The sequence below is a fragment of the Otolemur garnettii genome, unplaced genomic scaffold (genome assembly GCF_000181295.1).
Source record: "Otolemur garnettii isolate 467f Iridium unplaced genomic scaffold, OtoGar3 scaffold00035, whole genome shotgun sequence".
Classification (NCBI taxonomy): Eukaryota; Metazoa; Chordata; class Mammalia; order Primates; family Galagidae; genus Otolemur; species Otolemur garnettii.
Genome location: NW_003852430.1, coordinates 14,187,839 through 14,207,389, shown reverse-complemented (window position 1 = coordinate 14,207,389; position 19,551 = coordinate 14,187,839). Strand labels below are relative to the sequence as shown.

General features: G+C 37.9%; 2 protein-coding genes across 2 annotated transcripts in view; one reads left to right on the top strand and one right to left on the bottom strand.

Moving 5' to 3' along the window:
- B3GAT2 (beta-1,3-glucuronyltransferase 2) overlaps positions 1-11,102 on the top strand; it is a 78,317-nt gene extending 67,215 nt beyond the window's left edge. The window contains exons 3-4 of the mRNA XM_023513128.1: positions 10,060-10,208; positions 10,288-11,102. Coding sequence (XP_023368896.1) covers positions 10,060-10,208; positions 10,288-10,374 — 236 coding nt within the window. The 3' untranslated portion in view covers positions 10,375-11,102. The remainder of the gene's footprint in view (positions 1-10,059; positions 10,209-10,287) is intronic.
- The window catches only part of SMAP1 (small ArfGAP 1), a 129,875-nt gene continuing 120,351 nt past the window's right edge, over positions 10,028-19,551 (bottom strand). Inside the window, exons 8-11 of the mRNA XM_003789680.3 lie at positions 18,977-19,101; positions 15,180-15,351; positions 13,951-14,258; positions 10,028-11,804 (exon numbers count right to left, since the gene is read on the bottom strand). Coding sequence (XP_003789728.1) covers positions 11,670-11,804; positions 13,951-14,258; positions 15,180-15,351; positions 18,977-19,101 — 740 coding nt within the window. The 3' untranslated portion in view covers positions 10,028-11,669. The remainder of the gene's footprint in view (positions 11,805-13,950; positions 14,259-15,179; positions 15,352-18,976; positions 19,102-19,551) is intronic.

Genomic DNA, 19,551 nt, shown 5'->3' with positions numbered 1-19,551 from the left:
CCAGCCCGGACCCGCCAAACAACAATGACGGCTGCAACCAAAAAACAGCCGGGCGTTGTGGTGGGCACCTGTAGTCCCAGCTACTTGGGAGGCGGAGGCAGGAGACTCGCTTGAGCCCAGGAGTTGGAGGTTGCTGTGAGCTGTAATGCCACAGCACTCTACCCAGGGGGACAGCTTGAGGCTCTGTCTCAAAAACAAAACAAAACAAAACAAAAAAACATTATGAGCTAATAAAGCCTAACAAACATCTGTAGGCTACTCCATCCAATCATCCTAACTCTCTTCTCAAATACACGATGGAGCATTCTCCAGGATAGACCACAGGTCAAAATGAATATAAAATAACTGAAATTATACAAACTGTGTCTTAAAGTATATTGCAATGAAATCAGAAATACTTACCTAAAAGGAGTTTGTGAAATTTACAAATACATGAAAATTGAACAAAATATTCCTAAATAATCAGTTTGCCAAAGAACAAATCACAAGGAAAATTGGGAAGTACTTTGAGATGAAGGAAAATAGAAACAACAAGATACTGAAACCTATGAGCTATAAATAAAACAATGCTTAGAAGGAAATTTATAGCTTTAAAGGCCTCTATTAACCTTTTGATTGTGAACAACACCTATGGATGTTCAAATAAGATGTTCATTTGGTGTGAACGATGGCTGTGTTGTTCGTTTTGCAAATACAAAGAGCTTTACACAAATCATGATAAAGGACCCATACATTCTACTGTTACCAGTGGACAAACTGCAGTGTGACAGGTATCCTCACAGTTGTTGCCATCTACCCACCTCAACTGGCATATTTCACTTCTGAGCACTCAGCAAAGGGTTAAAAAGAAAGATTTCAAGTAACCTGAAATTCTACCATAAGAAACTAGAAAAAGAGAAAACTAAATCCCAAATCAGCAGCAGAGAGGACGCTATTAGATTAGAGCAAAATAAATGAAATACAGACTAAAAAATTAATAGAGGAAAAAAATCAATAAAACCAAAAATCTGCTCTTTAAAAACATCAGCAAAATTGCCAAATCTTTGATCAGATTGTCCAGAAAAAGGAGAGAAGCCCCAAATTCTCCAAATCAGTAATGAAAGAAGGAACATGTCTACTGACCTTAAAGTCTGATAAAATTATAAGAAAATACTATGAAAATTTTTTGCCAACAAATTAGATTACCTAGATGAAAATAAAAAAGCTCTTAGAAGGACTGTTAAAACTGACTCAAAAAGAAATAGAAAATCTGAATAGACTTATAACAAACAGATTGAATTAATAATCAATAAAACTTCCCACAGAAAAAAGCCCAATTCTAGGAGGTTTTGCTGGTGACTTCTACTGAGCCTTTAAAGAAGAATTACCCCCCAATCCTTTACAAACACTTCCAATAAATAGAAAAGGGGGAATATGAAATAATTCTTTCAGGCTGGTGTTACTTTTATTTGTTCATTTGGGTAGATGGAGTCTTGCTATGTTGCTCAGGCTGGTTTCAAACTCCTGGCCTCAAGTGATCCTCCTGCCTCAGCTTCCCAAAGCACTGAGATGACAAGGCATGAGCCACCATGCTCAGCCTTCAGTGTTACCTTGCTATGAAATCCAGTCAACGACATCACAAAGAAAAAAAGCTCTGTAGACCTATATCCCTTTTGAACATAGACATAAAACAACTTAGCAAAATGCTAGTAAAAATAAAGTGAATCCAGCAACATATAAAAAGGATTATATGTATTACAGCATGATCAAGTGGGATTTCTCCCTGGAATGTAAGATTAGTTCAAATGCAAAAGTCAGTCAATAATACATCATATCAATGGAATAACAAAAACTACATGATTAGATCAATGGGTACAGAAAAAGCACCTGTAACTATTGATCATTCTTTCATGATAAAAACACTAGACAGAAGATCAGTAAACTAAGAATGGAAAATAATTTCCTCTACTTGATAGAACATATCAATGAAAAGCTAATAGCTAATATTCTTCTTCTTCTTCTTTTTTGGCTGGGGCTGGGTTTGAACCTTCCACCTCCGGTATATGGGACTGGCATCCTACTCCTTTGAGCCACAGGCGCTGCCCCATTATTCTTAGTAGTTGAAAAGTGAATGCTTTTTCTCTAAGATCAAGAACAAAACAAGAAAGACCTCTCTTGCCATTTGAATTCACTGTTGTAGTAGAGGTTTTAGCTATGGTAACTGGTCAAGAAAAAGAAATTAAAAATATCCAGATGGTAAAGGAATAAGTAAAATTATCTCCATTTACCAATGACATAATCTTTTACATAGAAGACCCTAAGGAACACGCCACACACACATCAAAGTTGCATGATACAAAATCAATATATGAAAATCAGTGGTATACACTAGCCAGAAACAATCTGAAAATGAAACTAGGAAAACAATTTCATTCATGATAGTGTCAGCAATAATAAAATACTTAGTAATTTAAAAAGTATAAGACATACATCGGGCAATACATACAAAATAACATTGAAACAATGAAAGAAGTGGAGAGAAAGCTCATGCTCATAGATTGGAAAATTTCATATTGTTTTGTACTAGAAGACTTAATATTGCTAAGTTGGTAATAGTCCCCCTAATTAATCTAATCTTCAGTGTAATTCCTATCACAATTCTAACTGCCCTTTTTCAAAAATTGATAAGGTGATTAACCCTAAAATTTATAGGTAAGAGCAGGGAACTCAGAATAGCCAAGACAATCTTGAAAAGTTGGAGGACTTACACTTCCCAATTTGAAATGTACTTTCAAACTACCATAATTCAATTGGCAGGCATGCTAATGCCTGTAATCTCAGCTACTCTGGAGGCTAAGGTAGGAGGCCAATTTGAGCACAAGAGTTTAGGGCAAACCTGGGCAAGAGAGCGAGACCTGGTCTCAATTAAATTTAAAGAACGAAAGAAAAGAAACTCCAGAAATACAGTGTGGTACTAGAATAAGGATAACCACCTACATGTGCATTAAAGAAAGAGAATTGACAGTCTAGAAAAATCCCTTACAGTTATAGTCAATTGATTTTTTTGCCAGAAGTGCCAAGACCATTCAATGGGAAAAGAATAGTTTTATGGTGCCCAGAGTTATGAATGTACTAAAAACTACTTAATCACACTCTTTAAAAGAGCAAGTTTCAATATTAATATGGGGTGTCCCAAAAGTTGTTATTACCAAGGAAAATGGGAAATTATGCCTAAATATACCTTTCTTTATAAAATTTTACTAAGAGGTAGCCAACATGTAGAGAACATTTCCTAAATAAAGGTACATTTAGTTACAATTTCCCATTTTCCCTGTGTATGGCGACTTTGGGAACACCCTGTATGATAAATTATAAGAGAATGGACAGCAGAGACTGACGGTTTCATACAACATTCCAACAGGCAGTGTGTGCTTTGCTAGGAAGCGGTATGAACGGAGAGCTGGCACCTCAGGGAGCATTAGAGAGGAGAGGGGATGAGGTCCCCCCCCCCCCGCATCTCTTTCTTTCTCCAGCACGTTTCAGGATGGCACTTAATTTGAAAGTTTAAATCTTGTTTCCTATTTTTTAAAGTAGGGAGAGAGATTTTTGAAATGACCTGATACCTACAGAAAATACTAGGAATGTGTCAAGAGCCCAATATTCCATAATAGTACACTCACCCAGATTGATCATTCCAGAGAAAAAGTTACGAGTATCTTTTTTGGGGACCAGACTATAAAGAAACTGGTGGCAAAATCCATCTTTTAAGAACTGGAATCGTTTTTATTTATAACGGCCCTGCTGGAATTAGATTCTGTGTAGGGAAGAGAACACAGTACTGGGGCAAGTCTGCAGAGGTGAAATTACACTGATGCTCAGACCATAGAAGCTGAAGGGGGAAGTGGAAGTTGCCATGGTTCTTTCCGACCTGTATGCTTTTTCTGTTTGTTTTGTTTGTTTTCTGATTTAAATGACCAGGAACACCAGTACCTGCTGAATAAAAATTGAGAGCAGTCATTCTTGCTTCATTCTTATTCAGTATAATGTTGGCAATAGGTTTTTTGTTTTTTTGTTGTAAATGCCCTATGAAGGTAGAGAAAGTTCATTTCTGTTCTTTGCTTAGAGGTGGTTTTTTTTTTTTCTCCTTTTATTCTTAACTAGAATCTGGAATTTGTCAACTGTGGTTTTTTCTGGTTAGTTTTTCTTCTTTATTATTCTGTTAATGTGATGAATAACATTGATTTTGAAATGCTAAAGCAACCTCTTGGGATAAGCCTCATGTAGTCATGACACTTACTGTTTTATTGTTGGATTTGATTTGCTAAAACTGAGAATTTTTCTCTGTGCTCGTCAGGGTTGTTGGTCTGTAGTTTTCTTGTAATGCTTTTGTCTATTTTTAGTATCAAGGAAACGCTGGTCTCCTAGAATGATTTGAGAAGTGTTTCTTCCTTTTCTATTTTTTGGAAAAATTCCTGTAGAATTGCTGTTATTTCTTCCTTAATTGATACAGGCTTAATTCAGATGATCTATTTCGGGGCGGTGCCTGTGGCTCAAAGGAGTAAGGCACTGGCCCCATATGCCGGAGGTGTTGGGTTCGAGCCCAGCCCAGCCAAAAAATGCCAAAAAAAAATTTTGATGATCTATTTCTTCATGAGTAAACTTCGGTAGCTTCTATTTCAAGGAATTTGTCTATTTTGACTGTCATAACATGAAAAGTTGCTTATAGTATTCCTGTATTATTTTTAATGTTTGTAGAACACACCCTGATATGTCCTCTTCTGTTTCTCACGTGGGAATTTGTGCCTTGTCCTTTTCTTGATAAGTATGGGTAGATGTTTGTCAATGGTATTGACTTTTTCCTCCAAGGGGCAGGTTTTTATTTCACTGATCTTGTCTCTTCTTTTTTATTTCTATTTCAATGATTTCTACTCTTATTAGTACCTTTTTTCTATTTACTTTGGGTTTCATTTACTTTTTCTTGGTGGGAGCTGGTCATTAAGTTGGACCTTTCTTCTCATCTGATAAGTGCTTAGCGCTTTAAACAATAATTTTTCATTGAAGCACTGCTTTAAGATGTATCTCAAATTTTGATTGTTTTTGTTTTCATTCTGTTGATCACTTTCTCATTTCCCATTTGATCTCTTTGATCTCTATTTTATCTACAGATCTACAGTTATGTTGTTTAGTTTCCAAATATTTGGGGAATTTTCCAGATATCTTTATATTACCAACTTCTATTTCAATTCTTCCTCGGTCAAAGAACAACACTTCATGCAACTTGAATTCTTTTAAATGTATTGGGAATTGATTTATGGCCTAGACTATGTTCTACCTTGATAATGTTCTGTTTGAACGTGAAAAGATTGTGTACATTCAGTCCTTGAGTTACAAACATCCAATGGACACGTGACTCACACTTATGAACAGAGGCTATTTCAAGTACCTGTTCTAAGGTACAAATTCAACCTAAGAGCAAACCTACCGAACCTTGTTCATAACTTGGGGACAGCCTATATTCTGCTATTGTTGGGTGAGGTGTTCTGCGTCATTTAGGCCTGATTGGCTTACAGTATTATTTAAGCATTATATTTAGGCCTAATTGGCTGATAGTATTATTTAAGCATTATATATATTTGCTTTTTCAAGTTGATAAATTTTTCATTGTTTCTTCATATATTTTTTTCTCTCACCTTTCATGTTGTGATTCAGCGTGTGTGTGTGTGTGCGTGTGTGTTGGCTCTTTTTTGTGTTTAATTTGGTAATTTTATTATTGTGTTCAAATTAACCAGTCTTTTATTCTTCAATGTCTTATCTGCTGTTTGTCCCACCAGCGTATTAATACTTTTCATCTCAGACATTGCACTTTTCATTGCTGAGATAACTTTGGGTCTTCCTTATCTTTCCTTAACAATGCTGAGTCTTTCCTCTACGTTTTGGAACATATGGAACATGTGTACAATGTATAGTACACATTAATGTCCCTGTTCTGTAATTTTCTCATCTGTGTCATGTCTGGATTTGTTTCTGTTGACTGAATTTTTTCTTCATGATGGGATATTTTTCTACTCTGTATATTTTGTGTCTCAGACATTTGGAAATTTTATGTTTCTAGGTAATAGATGAAATACACACACACACACCATAAATATATATGTAGATATTTGTGAGCTTTTGAGCTTTGTACTGGGACACGACTCAGTTAACTTGGGAACAATTTGATCCTTTCCAGGGTTGCTTTTAAAGTTTGAACCAGCTCAGCATTTAGGTCCCGGCGAATTTGACCCCACATTGGACACAGTAACTTTCCAAGTGCTCTCCAGGTACCTCAGGTCTTACTAGGTAGCGCTACTTCTATCGCGGAAGTGAGAGCCAGGAACGGATTCACCTGCTGCTTTCTAGTGGGTCTTTACGTGGCCTCGGTACTTTTGTGCATTTGCTCATCACACTCAGCTGAAGACTTGAGGAAAGCGCTTTCCAGTATCCTACACCGCAAATTCTAATCGTTTTGGCCTCCCCAAATTCTCAATTGCTTCAGCTTGAGGAGATTGCAGAGCTTTCTGGGTTCTCCTTCATATGGTATAGCCTAAAAACACACTTCAGGGAGGAAGCTGGGGCAGTTGTAGGGATCACATTTCTTTTCCTCGGAGACTTCTGCCCTGCACACCTTCCCCAATGTTTGGAAACTTTTTTCAAAAATTTTGGTTTTTAGTTATTTGAAACAGTAGGGGAAAAAAACAGCACCTGTTGGCTCCGTCTTGTCCAGAAGTGGAAAAGGCTTGTTGGCCTTGGGATGGCTTACAAATTGCACACTCCATTAATAACGCCAGTAGGCGTATATTGAGGTAGGCCTTATCCTTCTGGCTAGGAGGAAGTAACTGTCCCTCAGTAATCTGGGTTGAGGGGGAGATGGTTGCAGGACTCCTATAGATACCAAATCCATGGACACTTACGTCCCCAGAATGAAATGGCATATTTATATACAAAAACATGTTTCTTCCTTTATGTTTTAAATCATCTCTTGATGGCCTATAATACCCAATACAATGTAAATGTTATGTGAATAGCTGATTTACTATATAGCTCTTAGATTTGTATTTTTATTCTGCATTGTTATTTTTCATTGTTTATTTTCAAATTATTTTCGACCTGTGGTTAGTTGAATGCACAGATGTAGAACCTGCAGAGATGGAGGGCAACTGTATGTCCCCCCACCTCCATTTGAAGAAGTCAGGAAATCTCTGCCTTCACAGTGAACAACCACTTTTCAAAAGCATTTTTTTACAAAACTGACCAGGGCAGAAAATCCTCCTCCCATTATTTTAATATCTCAAAAGCTACTGCAACATCTTGAAAGATAAGCTAATCTCACTAAAAAAGGGAAGAAAGATGTAATACTTGAAGTATAGATACTTGAAAAAACTCAAGATATCCACCTGAGGTTGGAAATCATTGCTTCAAGAGCTAAAATGTCTTTGCCATGGTTTTAGAGGAGAACTCTTTTAACTCTCTCCAGCTTCACAGCAGGTCAGATGCTTCCTAAAAAAAACCCCAGGGCTTGGCCCAGTTAATGGGCAGTCCTTGCCTAATGGCTGTCAGCAGGCCCTGGGCAAAGGAAATCAAGGTAACTGGTTAAGGTGCAACTGAATTGTGCTCTCCCCACCTTTATATTAGAAAACAGGGCTCGGCGCCTGTGGCTCAACTGGCTAAGGCACCAGCCACGTACACCTAAGGTGGCGGGTTCGAATCCCCAGCCCGGACCCACCAAACAGCAATGACGGCTGCAACCAAAAAATAGCCGGGCGTTGTGGCGGGCGCCTGTGGGAGGCGGAGGCAGGAGACTCGCTTGAGCCCAGGAGTTGGAGGTTGCTGTGAGCTGTGATGCCATGGCACTCTACCCAGGGGGACAGCTTGAGGCTCTGTCTCAAAAAAAAAAAGAAAGAAAAGAAAACAGGAAACCACTTTGCCACCATGGTGTGCCACACTACATATCTGCAGGGTCCTGGCCTTCCAGGTGCACCCCATTCTCCAGTGAGGCCAGGAAAGGGGCCCTTGCGGCAGAATGTTTAGCTTTATGAATGGCTGTGAACTGTGTATTCTGCCATCTAACTGCGTTAGCAGCTAGGCAACTCCTGAGCCGAGGAAAACAAAATACTCTAAATGTGAATCTTGCAGTGGTTGATGTTAAAGTCTTGGGGGAAAGTGAAGAAAATCAGATCAAAGTGGCTTCATATCATTTTCAGAATTACTTCTGCACAATTTGGATCCTGTTTTTGAGAGAATGGAGAACTACAGTGAACACCTTGGAGCCACGTGAAAGATCTGCCAGGAGCATCAGTGTGACTGAGAAGGGCACACCCTCATCTAGATAAAAAAGGATGAAGCTTATTTATAAGCACGTGAAAAAAAACAAGAACTCTTTTTAACATTTGGCTTATTAGAAAAGGCAGTTTGTATATTAATTTGGACCTCTGGCTTTTCGTTGAGGAGTCCTCTGGCTGGCCTAGTTTTTTGCTTGATAAAGGCTTCAGACTTGTTTCCATGATGGTGTGACATGGAGGTGGCCTGGCTCTGCTACCCAGAACTTTCGTAGCCCTTTACCTGTCAACCAGCATTCATTCTCCAGCCATACATGGTGGCTAATACTGCCTGTCCCCCATAATATTTATAATGGCACTTTTGTTTATATATTGTGTTATCATAATAGTGCTTTGCAGTCAGTTAAGTCCTTCCAAAATTAATTTTCCTTCAAACGTTGAGTCAAGAAGGTGCCACACTTCTCTTGTAGGTCTGGAAATGGGAAAGTTGCAGTCAAGAAAAGTTAGGGACTTAGCCAGTGCAGGGGACCTCGGCAAAACAAAAAGCTCCTAATAATTCCAAATTCTGCATTCTTTCTGCCAGTGTGCTGCCTCCCTCTAGGACTGGTGGAGGGGACTGGGATTAGTCCCAAGGCTTATGCTTTATGATCCTTTTTCTGCTTCACTCAGGACCTAATGTACCAACTTGTGTTTGTAAGTGGCTTAGTGTTCAGTTTTCCCAAAAAGGTAGTAGGGTCTAGAACAGAAGATGGGCCCAGTCTGGCATCTGGAGAGGTTATGAGAATGGTGGTTGTGGTGTTCTTATCACTCCTCAATTACTGCCTGGTATCATTTGATTTTGCCAACTGTCTTTTGCAAGCAGCAGCAGAAATCATTTAATATGGAGAAGGGCAAATGAAGTGTTCCCGGGATTAGTCTTCAGAGCTTCAACTCTGGGAGGATGCCTAACTTTACAGTGTCACCTTTGTCATTAAGAGCAAAAAGATCCAGGGCTTCAAACCTTCAAAATAATTACTTGCTGAGATGGCAAAACAATTACTTCTAGAATGCTTTAATGGCTGAGCCTTAAACACAGAGTTTGTTAATTACAGTTTAAACAGTAATGATTTTACCATATGACCAAACCACTGAAGGAAGTTCACACCTTTTTTTTTTTTTTGGTAAATGAAATACAAAAGAACAAATTTATCACACGGCCTGGTATCTTCTGCACTGCCCAAGTCCCCACCCTTTTCAGATTGAGCCAAACTAGAAATTTAACCCAAATGATTATAAATGCATATTATTCATTTTCTATCTAATTGGCTTTACTTCTTTTATTCAATCTTCTAAGTGCAAAGTGAATCAGAGCAGTGCTGATTTTGCTAAGCATGACTAGTGATGCCAAAGGGCAGGCAGGCCCACCCTCCTTATAAGGATAGTTAGGCGGAGTCTGCACGTTTTCAGCTGCACTTAGTTTTTGTCTATTCCTAAAGGGTCAAATGTGAGGATGTGATGTTCTCTGTGAAATAGCAGCTTATAAAATTCACCCTTTATTATCAACAGCCTAGACGTCATAGTTTGCATATGTGCACCCCTGTGCACTGAATGCACAATATAGTGATGACTGATTTTCCTTTTGAGAATGTAATACAGGTAATGTTCATATTTAAATCTGTATTTAAAAAATTGTTTTTGATGTGACCAAATTTACAAATTTAGAAAAAAGAGAAGTATACCAATATTTTACTTTAAAAGTCATTTTTTTTTTTAACTTTTCACAAAGGATTTGCTGTAAGTCTTCAAGTCATCCTGTCCAACCCAAAAGCTGTATTTAAACGTCGTGGATCCCAGCCAGGGATGCAAGAATCTGACTTTCTAAAACAGATAACGACCGTAGAAGAACTGGAACCTAAAGCAAGTAACTGCACCAAGGTACTGCGCTCCTCTGTGCTGCCCGACCTCAAGTGTCAGCCTGGGAGCGCCCTACTCAAGCCATCTCCCTGTCTTGCAGGTGCTCGTGTGGCACACACGGACAGAGAAGGTTAATCTAGCCAATGAGCCCAAGTACCACCTGGACACCGTGAAAATCGAGGTATAAAATGGAGGCGACACCTGGTGCAGTCTGCCTGGCAGTGGGCGTGGACAAGGCCGTGTGGAGTTGAGGCTGCAGAGCATTCAGGTATTGTTCATTTTACTTCAGTCCCGCAGCCTTTCACGCCAGCTGACGGACATCTGTTTAACCAGTGCTTGTCAGCTGACAGAAGCCAACTGGATGTGCAAATGCACGGGTGGTCCTCCTTTGCTGTGCATGTCCTCCCTACCACTAAATTGGAAAATTTCTGTACAGTACAGTTCTGTGATACTGCAAAATACCATTCTGAGTATCGTACATGCTTGCCCTGCCCCCAGTTAGCCTTACAACTGGTAGAACTGAACAGGTTTTAGAAACAGATGACAGGCATTTCATCAGTTGAACAGTGTCAATTCCTACTTGGCAACATTAAATAACTTTTTGGAAGGTTGGTGGCAGTATACATCACAGGAAATAAAAACCCCACAATTGAAAGGTCTATGGATTCATCTGTTTAATATAGGGAAATAATATTTTGTCAATACTAGGCACCATAAAATGTAAACACAATTACTGTCATAAACCTGGATATACCTTCAAGGATTCAAAGTGGCTTTGTTTTAGTTACCCTGTGTGCATATAGTGCAGAAAAAGGTCTTCACATTAGCACTATGTACATAAGAGGAGATCCAAATTATGAGAGGCAGATAAAATTTGAAGTACTCAAACACTCATTAAACTAAGTTTCGTAGTAACATCCAGGTTTATCTTCCTTTCACTAACCACGTTCCCTGTTAATCACATCATAACAACAGCACAGTGAAGTGAATGATGAAATAAAAGAATTTTGATACACTAGAAAACAGTGCTCAGTGATACATTTACATTCTATTTATATGATTAAACATTTGATCATACAGTACCTTCCTACAGGATTACTGGCTAATTTGGGGGTGGGGTTTATACTGTTAGAGGTATTACTAACATGATAACTACTTCCCTTATATGCAAACATTAGAGCTATAATTTTATTGAGTAAAACTAATTACGCAAGTTGACTGAGCAGCTTCTCAAATAATGGTCATTTATGAAATCATGGGAAATATGAGCAAAGCTGCCTTTGACATCAAATGGTTTATCAACCTGCTTTCACCACATCAAATTTAATCAGTACAGACCAACACGGTCAATCAGATAATTCGTAATATGAACAAATGGGTAAAAAGAAAAAATATGTATGTACATGAATAAACAGGGGAACTAGATGCGTTTTAGCAAGGAATGTCAGGTGGTAGTTCTGGATGAAACTTGTGTCTCAGTTTTCATTTCCACAGTTGTGTGCTCAGAGTCTGACCCGATGAGCTTCCAGACCATCCTGCTGTGGTGGTGGGCGGCTGGCCAAAGCCTGCTGCAGGGTTTGCACTACTGATATTCATGCCGGCCATTTGCTGATTCATCTGTGAAACACAGGAAAGGCTTAGTTTAAGGGGCTTATTTTAATTTTAATTATTCTTTCTTTAACCATAGTTGGACATTTCTTCTAATAATATGAAAATCAGGCAGAGCACTGGAGTAAAAGCAGACTACCATCCAAATATTTTTTTTTAATAGAAAGCAAATAGCTAATTTGTTCCCCTCTTGTCCTTTATTTTCTTCTACTTTTTAGCACTGCCTATACTGTGATCTCAATCATACTATACAGGGTGGCCATAAAGTTCGTGTGCGACTTAAAATAGTCTATCAGTTGTTAAATTAAAATAGACAACTATTTTAAATTGCACACAAACCATATGGATACTCTGTATTTATTCACTTTCTAGGTTCAATTTCTTATCCCTAAAGATTAACCACAACTGAAAAAATACACCAAAGCAATCTTTGAATTTGTGTCTGGGTATAGAGTATAAAATGAATCTACTACTCTTTCAACTATGCTAGGATACTGTGCTTTATACTAAGGACTCAGAAAATTTTACAAAGTAAAATAGTCTAAAATTATCCTATAAAGTTTATATGATAGTTAATATTCTCTATTAAAATCCTAAATGGCTCTATATACTTTCTCAATATTAAAAAGTGGTCATGGGAGGTGCCTATGGCTCAAAAGGGTAGGGCCCTAGCCCCACATGCAGGAGATGGGGGTTCAAACCCAGCCCCGGCCCCCCAAAAAAGTGGTCATAAAATGTACTTTTTCTTTTGTTGATCTGACAACATAAATATCTAAAATTAAGTTTCATATGAGATTACATGTATTTTTCTTTCACACCAGAGTCAAATATATATAAGCATCTTCACTCTGTGGAACTCTTACTGCCAAAATTGGTGAAAAGAGAAGGAAATGCAAGATTTACTGTAAAGAACAGAGTGGGTTCGACCCCTGTGCTCAGGGTTAGAGTGTGTTCTTAACAAGGTACACTTATTTGCAATTATTTGAAGACATTAAGATGAACCACATCACTGCTCAGGCATCGTAAGTATCTGAAGGGAAAGACCACATCATCATACCCACTAAAGGCTATTTTAACCACCTATCCCTGGCTAATAGATTCTACTAACAGAATGCTGGAGAACAGCATCACCCCTTTGCACTAGCTGGAGGTAACAGCCAAAGTCAGCTTCTAGCACCTTAACTTGAGCTGGCTGTATGCCTCAGCATTCTGGCCACATAAAAACTGTGATTGACATCTGGCAATTTGTGAGAGCTTCAAAAAGATAGAGACCAATGTCTTAGATATATTCCTGTAAATGGTGACAGCAAAAATAACTTAGAGCATTCTTGGGACACACAGTGATTTTGCTAACATTAGTCAAAAATCATTCTAGACTATTGCATGAATGTTCTCAAGGAAAAAGAACTGACCAAAAAGAAACCAAGATAACCAAAATCTGGAGAACACCAAATAGGAAATGTAAAAGGAAGAAGACTGGACCTGGCTAGCAAAAAGTCAGAACAGAGTACCTAAAACAGAAATATTGTCTCTTGATCTAAGTTAGATCATGTAAAGGAATGACACAAGTGTGGACTTGTTCATGCCTTATGGGGATTCTTGAGCTAGTGGATACTCTAAAACAGAAGAGTCATTAGAGGATATGTAGGGAAAAAAATGCAACTTTACAAAGATTTCTGGACAAAAGAATTTTTATGAATCTAGGGGAAGTAACCATGTGACCTGGAGGAGAGTCTAGATCCCTAATAGTGCTTTGAGAATATGAGGCCGGATCTTTTTTTCTAATTCATGAAAGTTATCAAAAAAGCTTGGTGGCAGAAAGGCTGTCTCTCATGATACCCAAGATAATTTCTAGCTATTGACAAACAGGGATACTCACCATGACAGTTGTCTTATAATCTGAAATGAAAAATGCTTAACATCTCTTTACAGAATACTTTTAAAAATAGGGATAATGACAAATCACTTGTCTATTCAACACAACCTCCTACTCAATACAACTTCCAAACATCTATAAACACCTTTGATCTTACACAACATTATTCCTACTGAATTCTTTCTGCCACATCATTAGAATTAAAAACAAATAAAACCATTTGGAAACTAAATCTGGTTTCTTTGATTGGGGAGAAGTTGGAAAGTAAGTGACCCCTACCTGTGAGAGGCTCCACTGGGGCTGTTGTGCTTGTGGCAGGCCAAACTTACTCTGAGGTACGCCCATTTGTCCCACCATTCCTCCTTGTGGGCCAACAACATTCTGAGGAAGTGGCATCACACCAGTCTGTGCATTTCCCATAAACCCATTGGGCATGGGCATGCCTACCATCATGCTTGTACTCTGTCCCATCACATTTCCTATAAGGCCAGGAGCTGCAGGCACAGGTACACCCATTGATGGGAAACCTTGAAATGCAGTCGGTGCTTGTGAGGTAAATGGTATATTTGTGGGTCCCATAAACACACCTGCATCACAAGAACCATGAGAAGAAAATGAATGAAGAGAACAGGGCGATAGCTTATAGCCGAACTCCACTACAGTCGCAGAAAAACGAGTACTGTCTTTCTGAGCCACCCATAGCAAAAACTTTTATTTCGGTCTGCTCTCACAGCTCAGATCAGCACGCTTCAACCTTCGGGCCTAGTAATTTCCAGAATGCAGACAAATCAGTTATTAACAAGAGTAAATTTAATCAAGAAATGTAAATCTTGTGCAACAGCCACATAAAATATCTTCTATTGTAAAGACCAAACTACATAGCATGAGATGAGACACGAATGCGGCTTCTATTGATGTGTACCATTGGTTTCCCAATACCAAACAGGCAAGTGAGAGTTGACTATCCGTCTTTAATCAAAGTAGCTGAGTTATCATATAATTTTAGCTCATATGTGAAATACAGTTCCTTATTCTAGAAGAAATGATCTGACACATTAAATTGTAAACGATAAATTGTATGCTAGTATGTCATTCTAATTACAAAATGTCAACTTTTTTGGTACCATGTAACAATTCAGACTGCTTATTGTTTATGTACAAAGAAAATATACCGTATACAAAGTCATAAACTCCATGCAAATACAATTTCAATAATTCTTCAAAGATAATCCATGTCCTATAAGCTTGTGAAACAATATTAAGTGGTATGTGAACAGCTTGTTGATTATAAATGAATAAAGTTTTGTGAATCCTGTACATGTATCTTAATTTTTTAATTCTAATGCTTTGTTCATGTCAGTTTCATAGTTGTGTAAACTGCAACAACAAAAGCACCCACTACACAGAAAAATAGGGAAGAAATATAATTAATGTTATTACAATTACAAAGGATGTACTTCCAGTAATGTCATCACAACTCATTGAAAACAGATTTCAAAATTAATTACCCGGAGTGCTTTGCTGTTGAATGGTTCCTGTACCATACAGAGATAAGATGGAGTCTTTGGAGAGTTGTTTCTTTGCCACTTCGTCTGATTTTGTAGTTTGCTCGGTGAATAGATCTAGATCCCCAGATGTTACTGTAGAAAGTGTAGCAGCTGCTGTTACAGAGGACGTACCCTGAGACAAACACCAAAATAAGGGGTTGAATTCTGCATAGTAAAGCAAAGTTCATCTATTACTTGAACTCCAAATAAAGTTATCAAATTAGACAAACAATTATAGCAGGTAAAATAGTGACTGACAGTCAAGAGGACAGGCCACACAAACATCTAGAGCAAAAGGCTCGATGTTTTTTAACTTGATCTGTTCATCTGAAAGAAGCAGATGAAGCTTTTTCATAATAAATTGCATTTACCAGCTAGGCTGATGCCACATTTTTCCTCATCACATCCTGAACCCTGAACCCAATGGGTTCAACAATAGTTGGTGGCTGCTGTCTTGAGGACCTGCTCAGCACTCCTTGACAACTACTGCTTCAAGGAACTGGTATCTCTTGGAATAAATAACATTTCTACAAATATAGCATACTGCAAGAGGATCCTGCTGTGATGAAAAGGTTTTGTCTTTTAAAAAGCTGTATCATAAAAGATTTATACACCTAGTCAAGTTTTAATCACAACACTAGAATGTTTCCAATCTATCCAGAAATGAAGTACAGCAAACCATACCAACCATAGCCTACACGCTATTTTGGATGAAGGAGCAAATGAACACAAATACCAATAAACAAGCAGATAGTAAATATAACACAAAATGTTCACTTAATTGTTTGTATCTTGCACAAAGATAATATTATACAATCACAACTACCAACCTTAATGATCTCTGCAGTCATAAAATATTCAATCACATTCACATCTGTTTATATGGACACATTTTAAATAGGAAAAAAGTATCAAAGAATTCTATGAAGATGAGTAAAAGCTGGCTAAGATTCTTCTCAAACTATAGAATAAAGTGAACAGCAAGTAAAGGTTCAATTCAACCATTTAATGTCCTGGCTAGAACATCATACAACAAATTACCATCCATTCTGGTAAACCACACACTGATTTAAGCAGAACAATATTTTGAATCCATTATAACTAATTAAGCAAGAATTATGAGCTACAAATAAAAAGAACCTGATTTTGCAAAAACTAGTAAGAAATTAAGACATGATGGAACATCAAATATGACGATGCCTTTGAATAAAATATCTACAGTCCCAATGAAGCAACAACAGGTGACTAGGAGCATGGACTGGAGGCAGCCTGGCCTGCCAGGACTTACTAATGGTGTGTCCTTAGACACGTCACTTCTCCATTCAGTCTTTCTTCCATAGAAGGGGGAAGAGCTTGATGACCACAAGAAGTGTTTTTGTACAATGGGTAAGTATACTAAGTATTTATTGTTAATACTGTTAGATAACAAAGGAACTACATCACTAAGTGATCTTTTTATCACTTTTAGTTTCTCCTCAATCTAAGATCTACTCAAAACCCAGGGGTCTATTCCCTGTGGATGAGAGAATTGTAAGATAACACAGAATGGTAGGAAAAGCTATGATCTCCAGGCCCCTCTAAACATCACATATGTTTCTTCTGATGACGGTAGATACTAGGTAACATCTACTTCAACATGAACCAAGTCTCAAAGTGGCCAAAACAAACAGCAAGGGTGGTAAGCACTCAAACTTCCACTTACTTTTTTGGAGCTGCAGTTGTAAGCACTACAACCCCAGGATACAAAGAGAGAAAATCTGGATGCCTTTCTGCACTTTAAGAAGCTGCAGGGCCTCTAGGTCAAGGGATCTTAGGGATAAACCAAGCAAGGATAGGACTCAGCACTTCTGTAGCTCTGGATACTGGTGGTGAGTGTATATGAAAAACAGGATGGGAAGGCTCAGCGCCTGTAGCATAGTGGTTACGGTGCCAGCTACATACAGATTTGAATCTGGCCTGGGCCAGCTAAAATAACAATGACAACTGCAGCCACGACAACAGCAACATAGCCCGGCATTGTGATGGGCGTCTATAGTTCCAGCTACTCAGGAGGCTAAGGCAAGAGACTTGCGTAAGCCCAGGAGTTGGATGTTGTTGTGAGCTGTGACACCACCGTACTCTACTGACGGTGACACAGGGAGACACGGTCTCTTAAAAAAAAAAAAAAAAAAAAACAGGATGGGAAAAAGAATTTCTCCACACCAACACTGGAACTCTGGAACTGTTTCTCAAACCCCCAATACATACACACGTACACTCCTGTCAACTGAGTATTTCTAACCCCATTTAGGTAGACTAGATTCCAGAGATGTACAGCAGATGGTAAAATCAATCTATTTCATATTCACAAGGTAGAGAATCCTTTACTAAAATTTATGCATGCTGAGAAAAATCACCCATACTGGCACAAATTCATAAGGTAATTAATGCTAAGTAATTTAAACAATAACAATTGTTATTAGTATAGTCTCGCTTTTTATGTGTTGGGGGAGGTATAAAGCCATAAAATAGGCTATCTTTGCTGAGAATAAGTACTGCTGCTGCAGACAATTTTGATAAAGATCCATTTTAAAATAATTATTCCTAAGAAATCTACCTGTTCAATTCTAAGTGGTAACTATACAACTATCATAACAATAAATATATGTAATAAAAATAGATTGTTAGTCTTACTAATAAGACTTCTTCTCATGAAAACTTTCTACCCAAACAATTCAGATTTGACTCAATTATTCAAAAATAATACTGTTCTAAAACAAATTAGTTTATTTGTCAACTATAAATTTAAAACAGAACTCTTGCTTAAGAGTAACTTATTTCCTGAAAGTTCATGTCTTCACCTATAGAAATTCTATAATGTTGAGAAGGCAATTCAAAATTCATATTTTTAAAATATCCTAATCATTAATATAATTGTTCTAGATATACGTGTGTGTGTGTGTGTGTGTGTGTGTATATATATATATATATATTTTTTTTTTTTTTTTTTTTGGAGATAAAGTCTCACTTTGATGCCCTTAGTAGAGCATTATGGTGTCATAGCCCACAACAACCTCAAACTCTTGGGCTGAAGCAATTCTCTTGCCTCAGCCTCCCAAGTAGTTGGAACTATGGGTGCCAGCCACAGCCAGCCATTTTTAGGTTGGTCTGGAACTCCTGAGTTCAGGCAATCCACCCATGTAGGACTCCCAGAGTGCTAGGATTATAGGTGTGAGCCACTGCCCATGGCCTTGTTCTAGATATTTTTTAAAATCACTAAATAAAAAACAGCCAGGTAAGCTTTATGGCTAATTTAAAATATCATTTCTCTTCACTAAAAAGAAGAATATCAGTATTGAATTTGCTAGATGTTATTTCAGTCATTATTTACAAACACAGTTTAGAAACCTCTGAAGTAAGTGACTTTGTTGCAAATCTCAGGTTAAAGTTAATATTCTGAGTTTTTCCACTTGTTCACTCTAAACACTGTTATTTCCCTAAAGCGAGGGTTAGAACTTTAAAGACAGTGACTATTTTCGGCTTCATGGGTCATACAGTCCCTGTTCTCGTATTCAACTCTCCTCTGCTTTTACAGCACCAGTGCACCCCTTTATTTGCAAAGACGAGCTGCAGGTTTTGTTTGCAAAGACCTGGTCTAAAGAACAGAAGGCTTTCAAATTAGTGACTGCTCAGAAATAATTCTTTGAAAATTTAAATTTTGAAGCTTTTCAAAAAGGAAATAAGCAATGAGCAAATAAAACCCTATTCTTAACACTTACCTGAGCTGGAGGCATGACAGTTGCAGGTAAGGGATTAGAAATCATTGGTCCAAAGATGTCCAGATCATCATTCAGGGCTGGCACTGTTGTGTTTCCATTGGTCACTGGTGCCTCAGAAGGGCCATCTGAAAAGAACATAAGATTCTTAAGGTACATTCTCTTAAATTACTTGAAACATGACATTATTTTAAAAATCAACATATGGTAAAAAATAATAACAAGGCGGGGTAGGGAGGGACTTTCCAAAAGCTGATGAAATACACGTTCTTCTCCAGGATCTATCTCTTTTCCCAAAGAAATCACTTCCATAAGGTGTACTGTCCCAGAAATATTTTATATCCACTGGTTTCTAGAAATTTATCCAAACCTCCATTATAACAAATGGTATGATACTATTCACATTATTCTCTATCCTGATTTTTTAATAATAGGATCACAGAAACTTTTTATAGCACTTCCTATCTGCCAGGGACTGTTCTGAGTACTGAACAAATATTAGCTCACCTTAGGAGATGGATGCTACTTTTGAGGTAAGTGGCTTAGGTAAACTTCAATACCAGGCTCTTATAAATAAT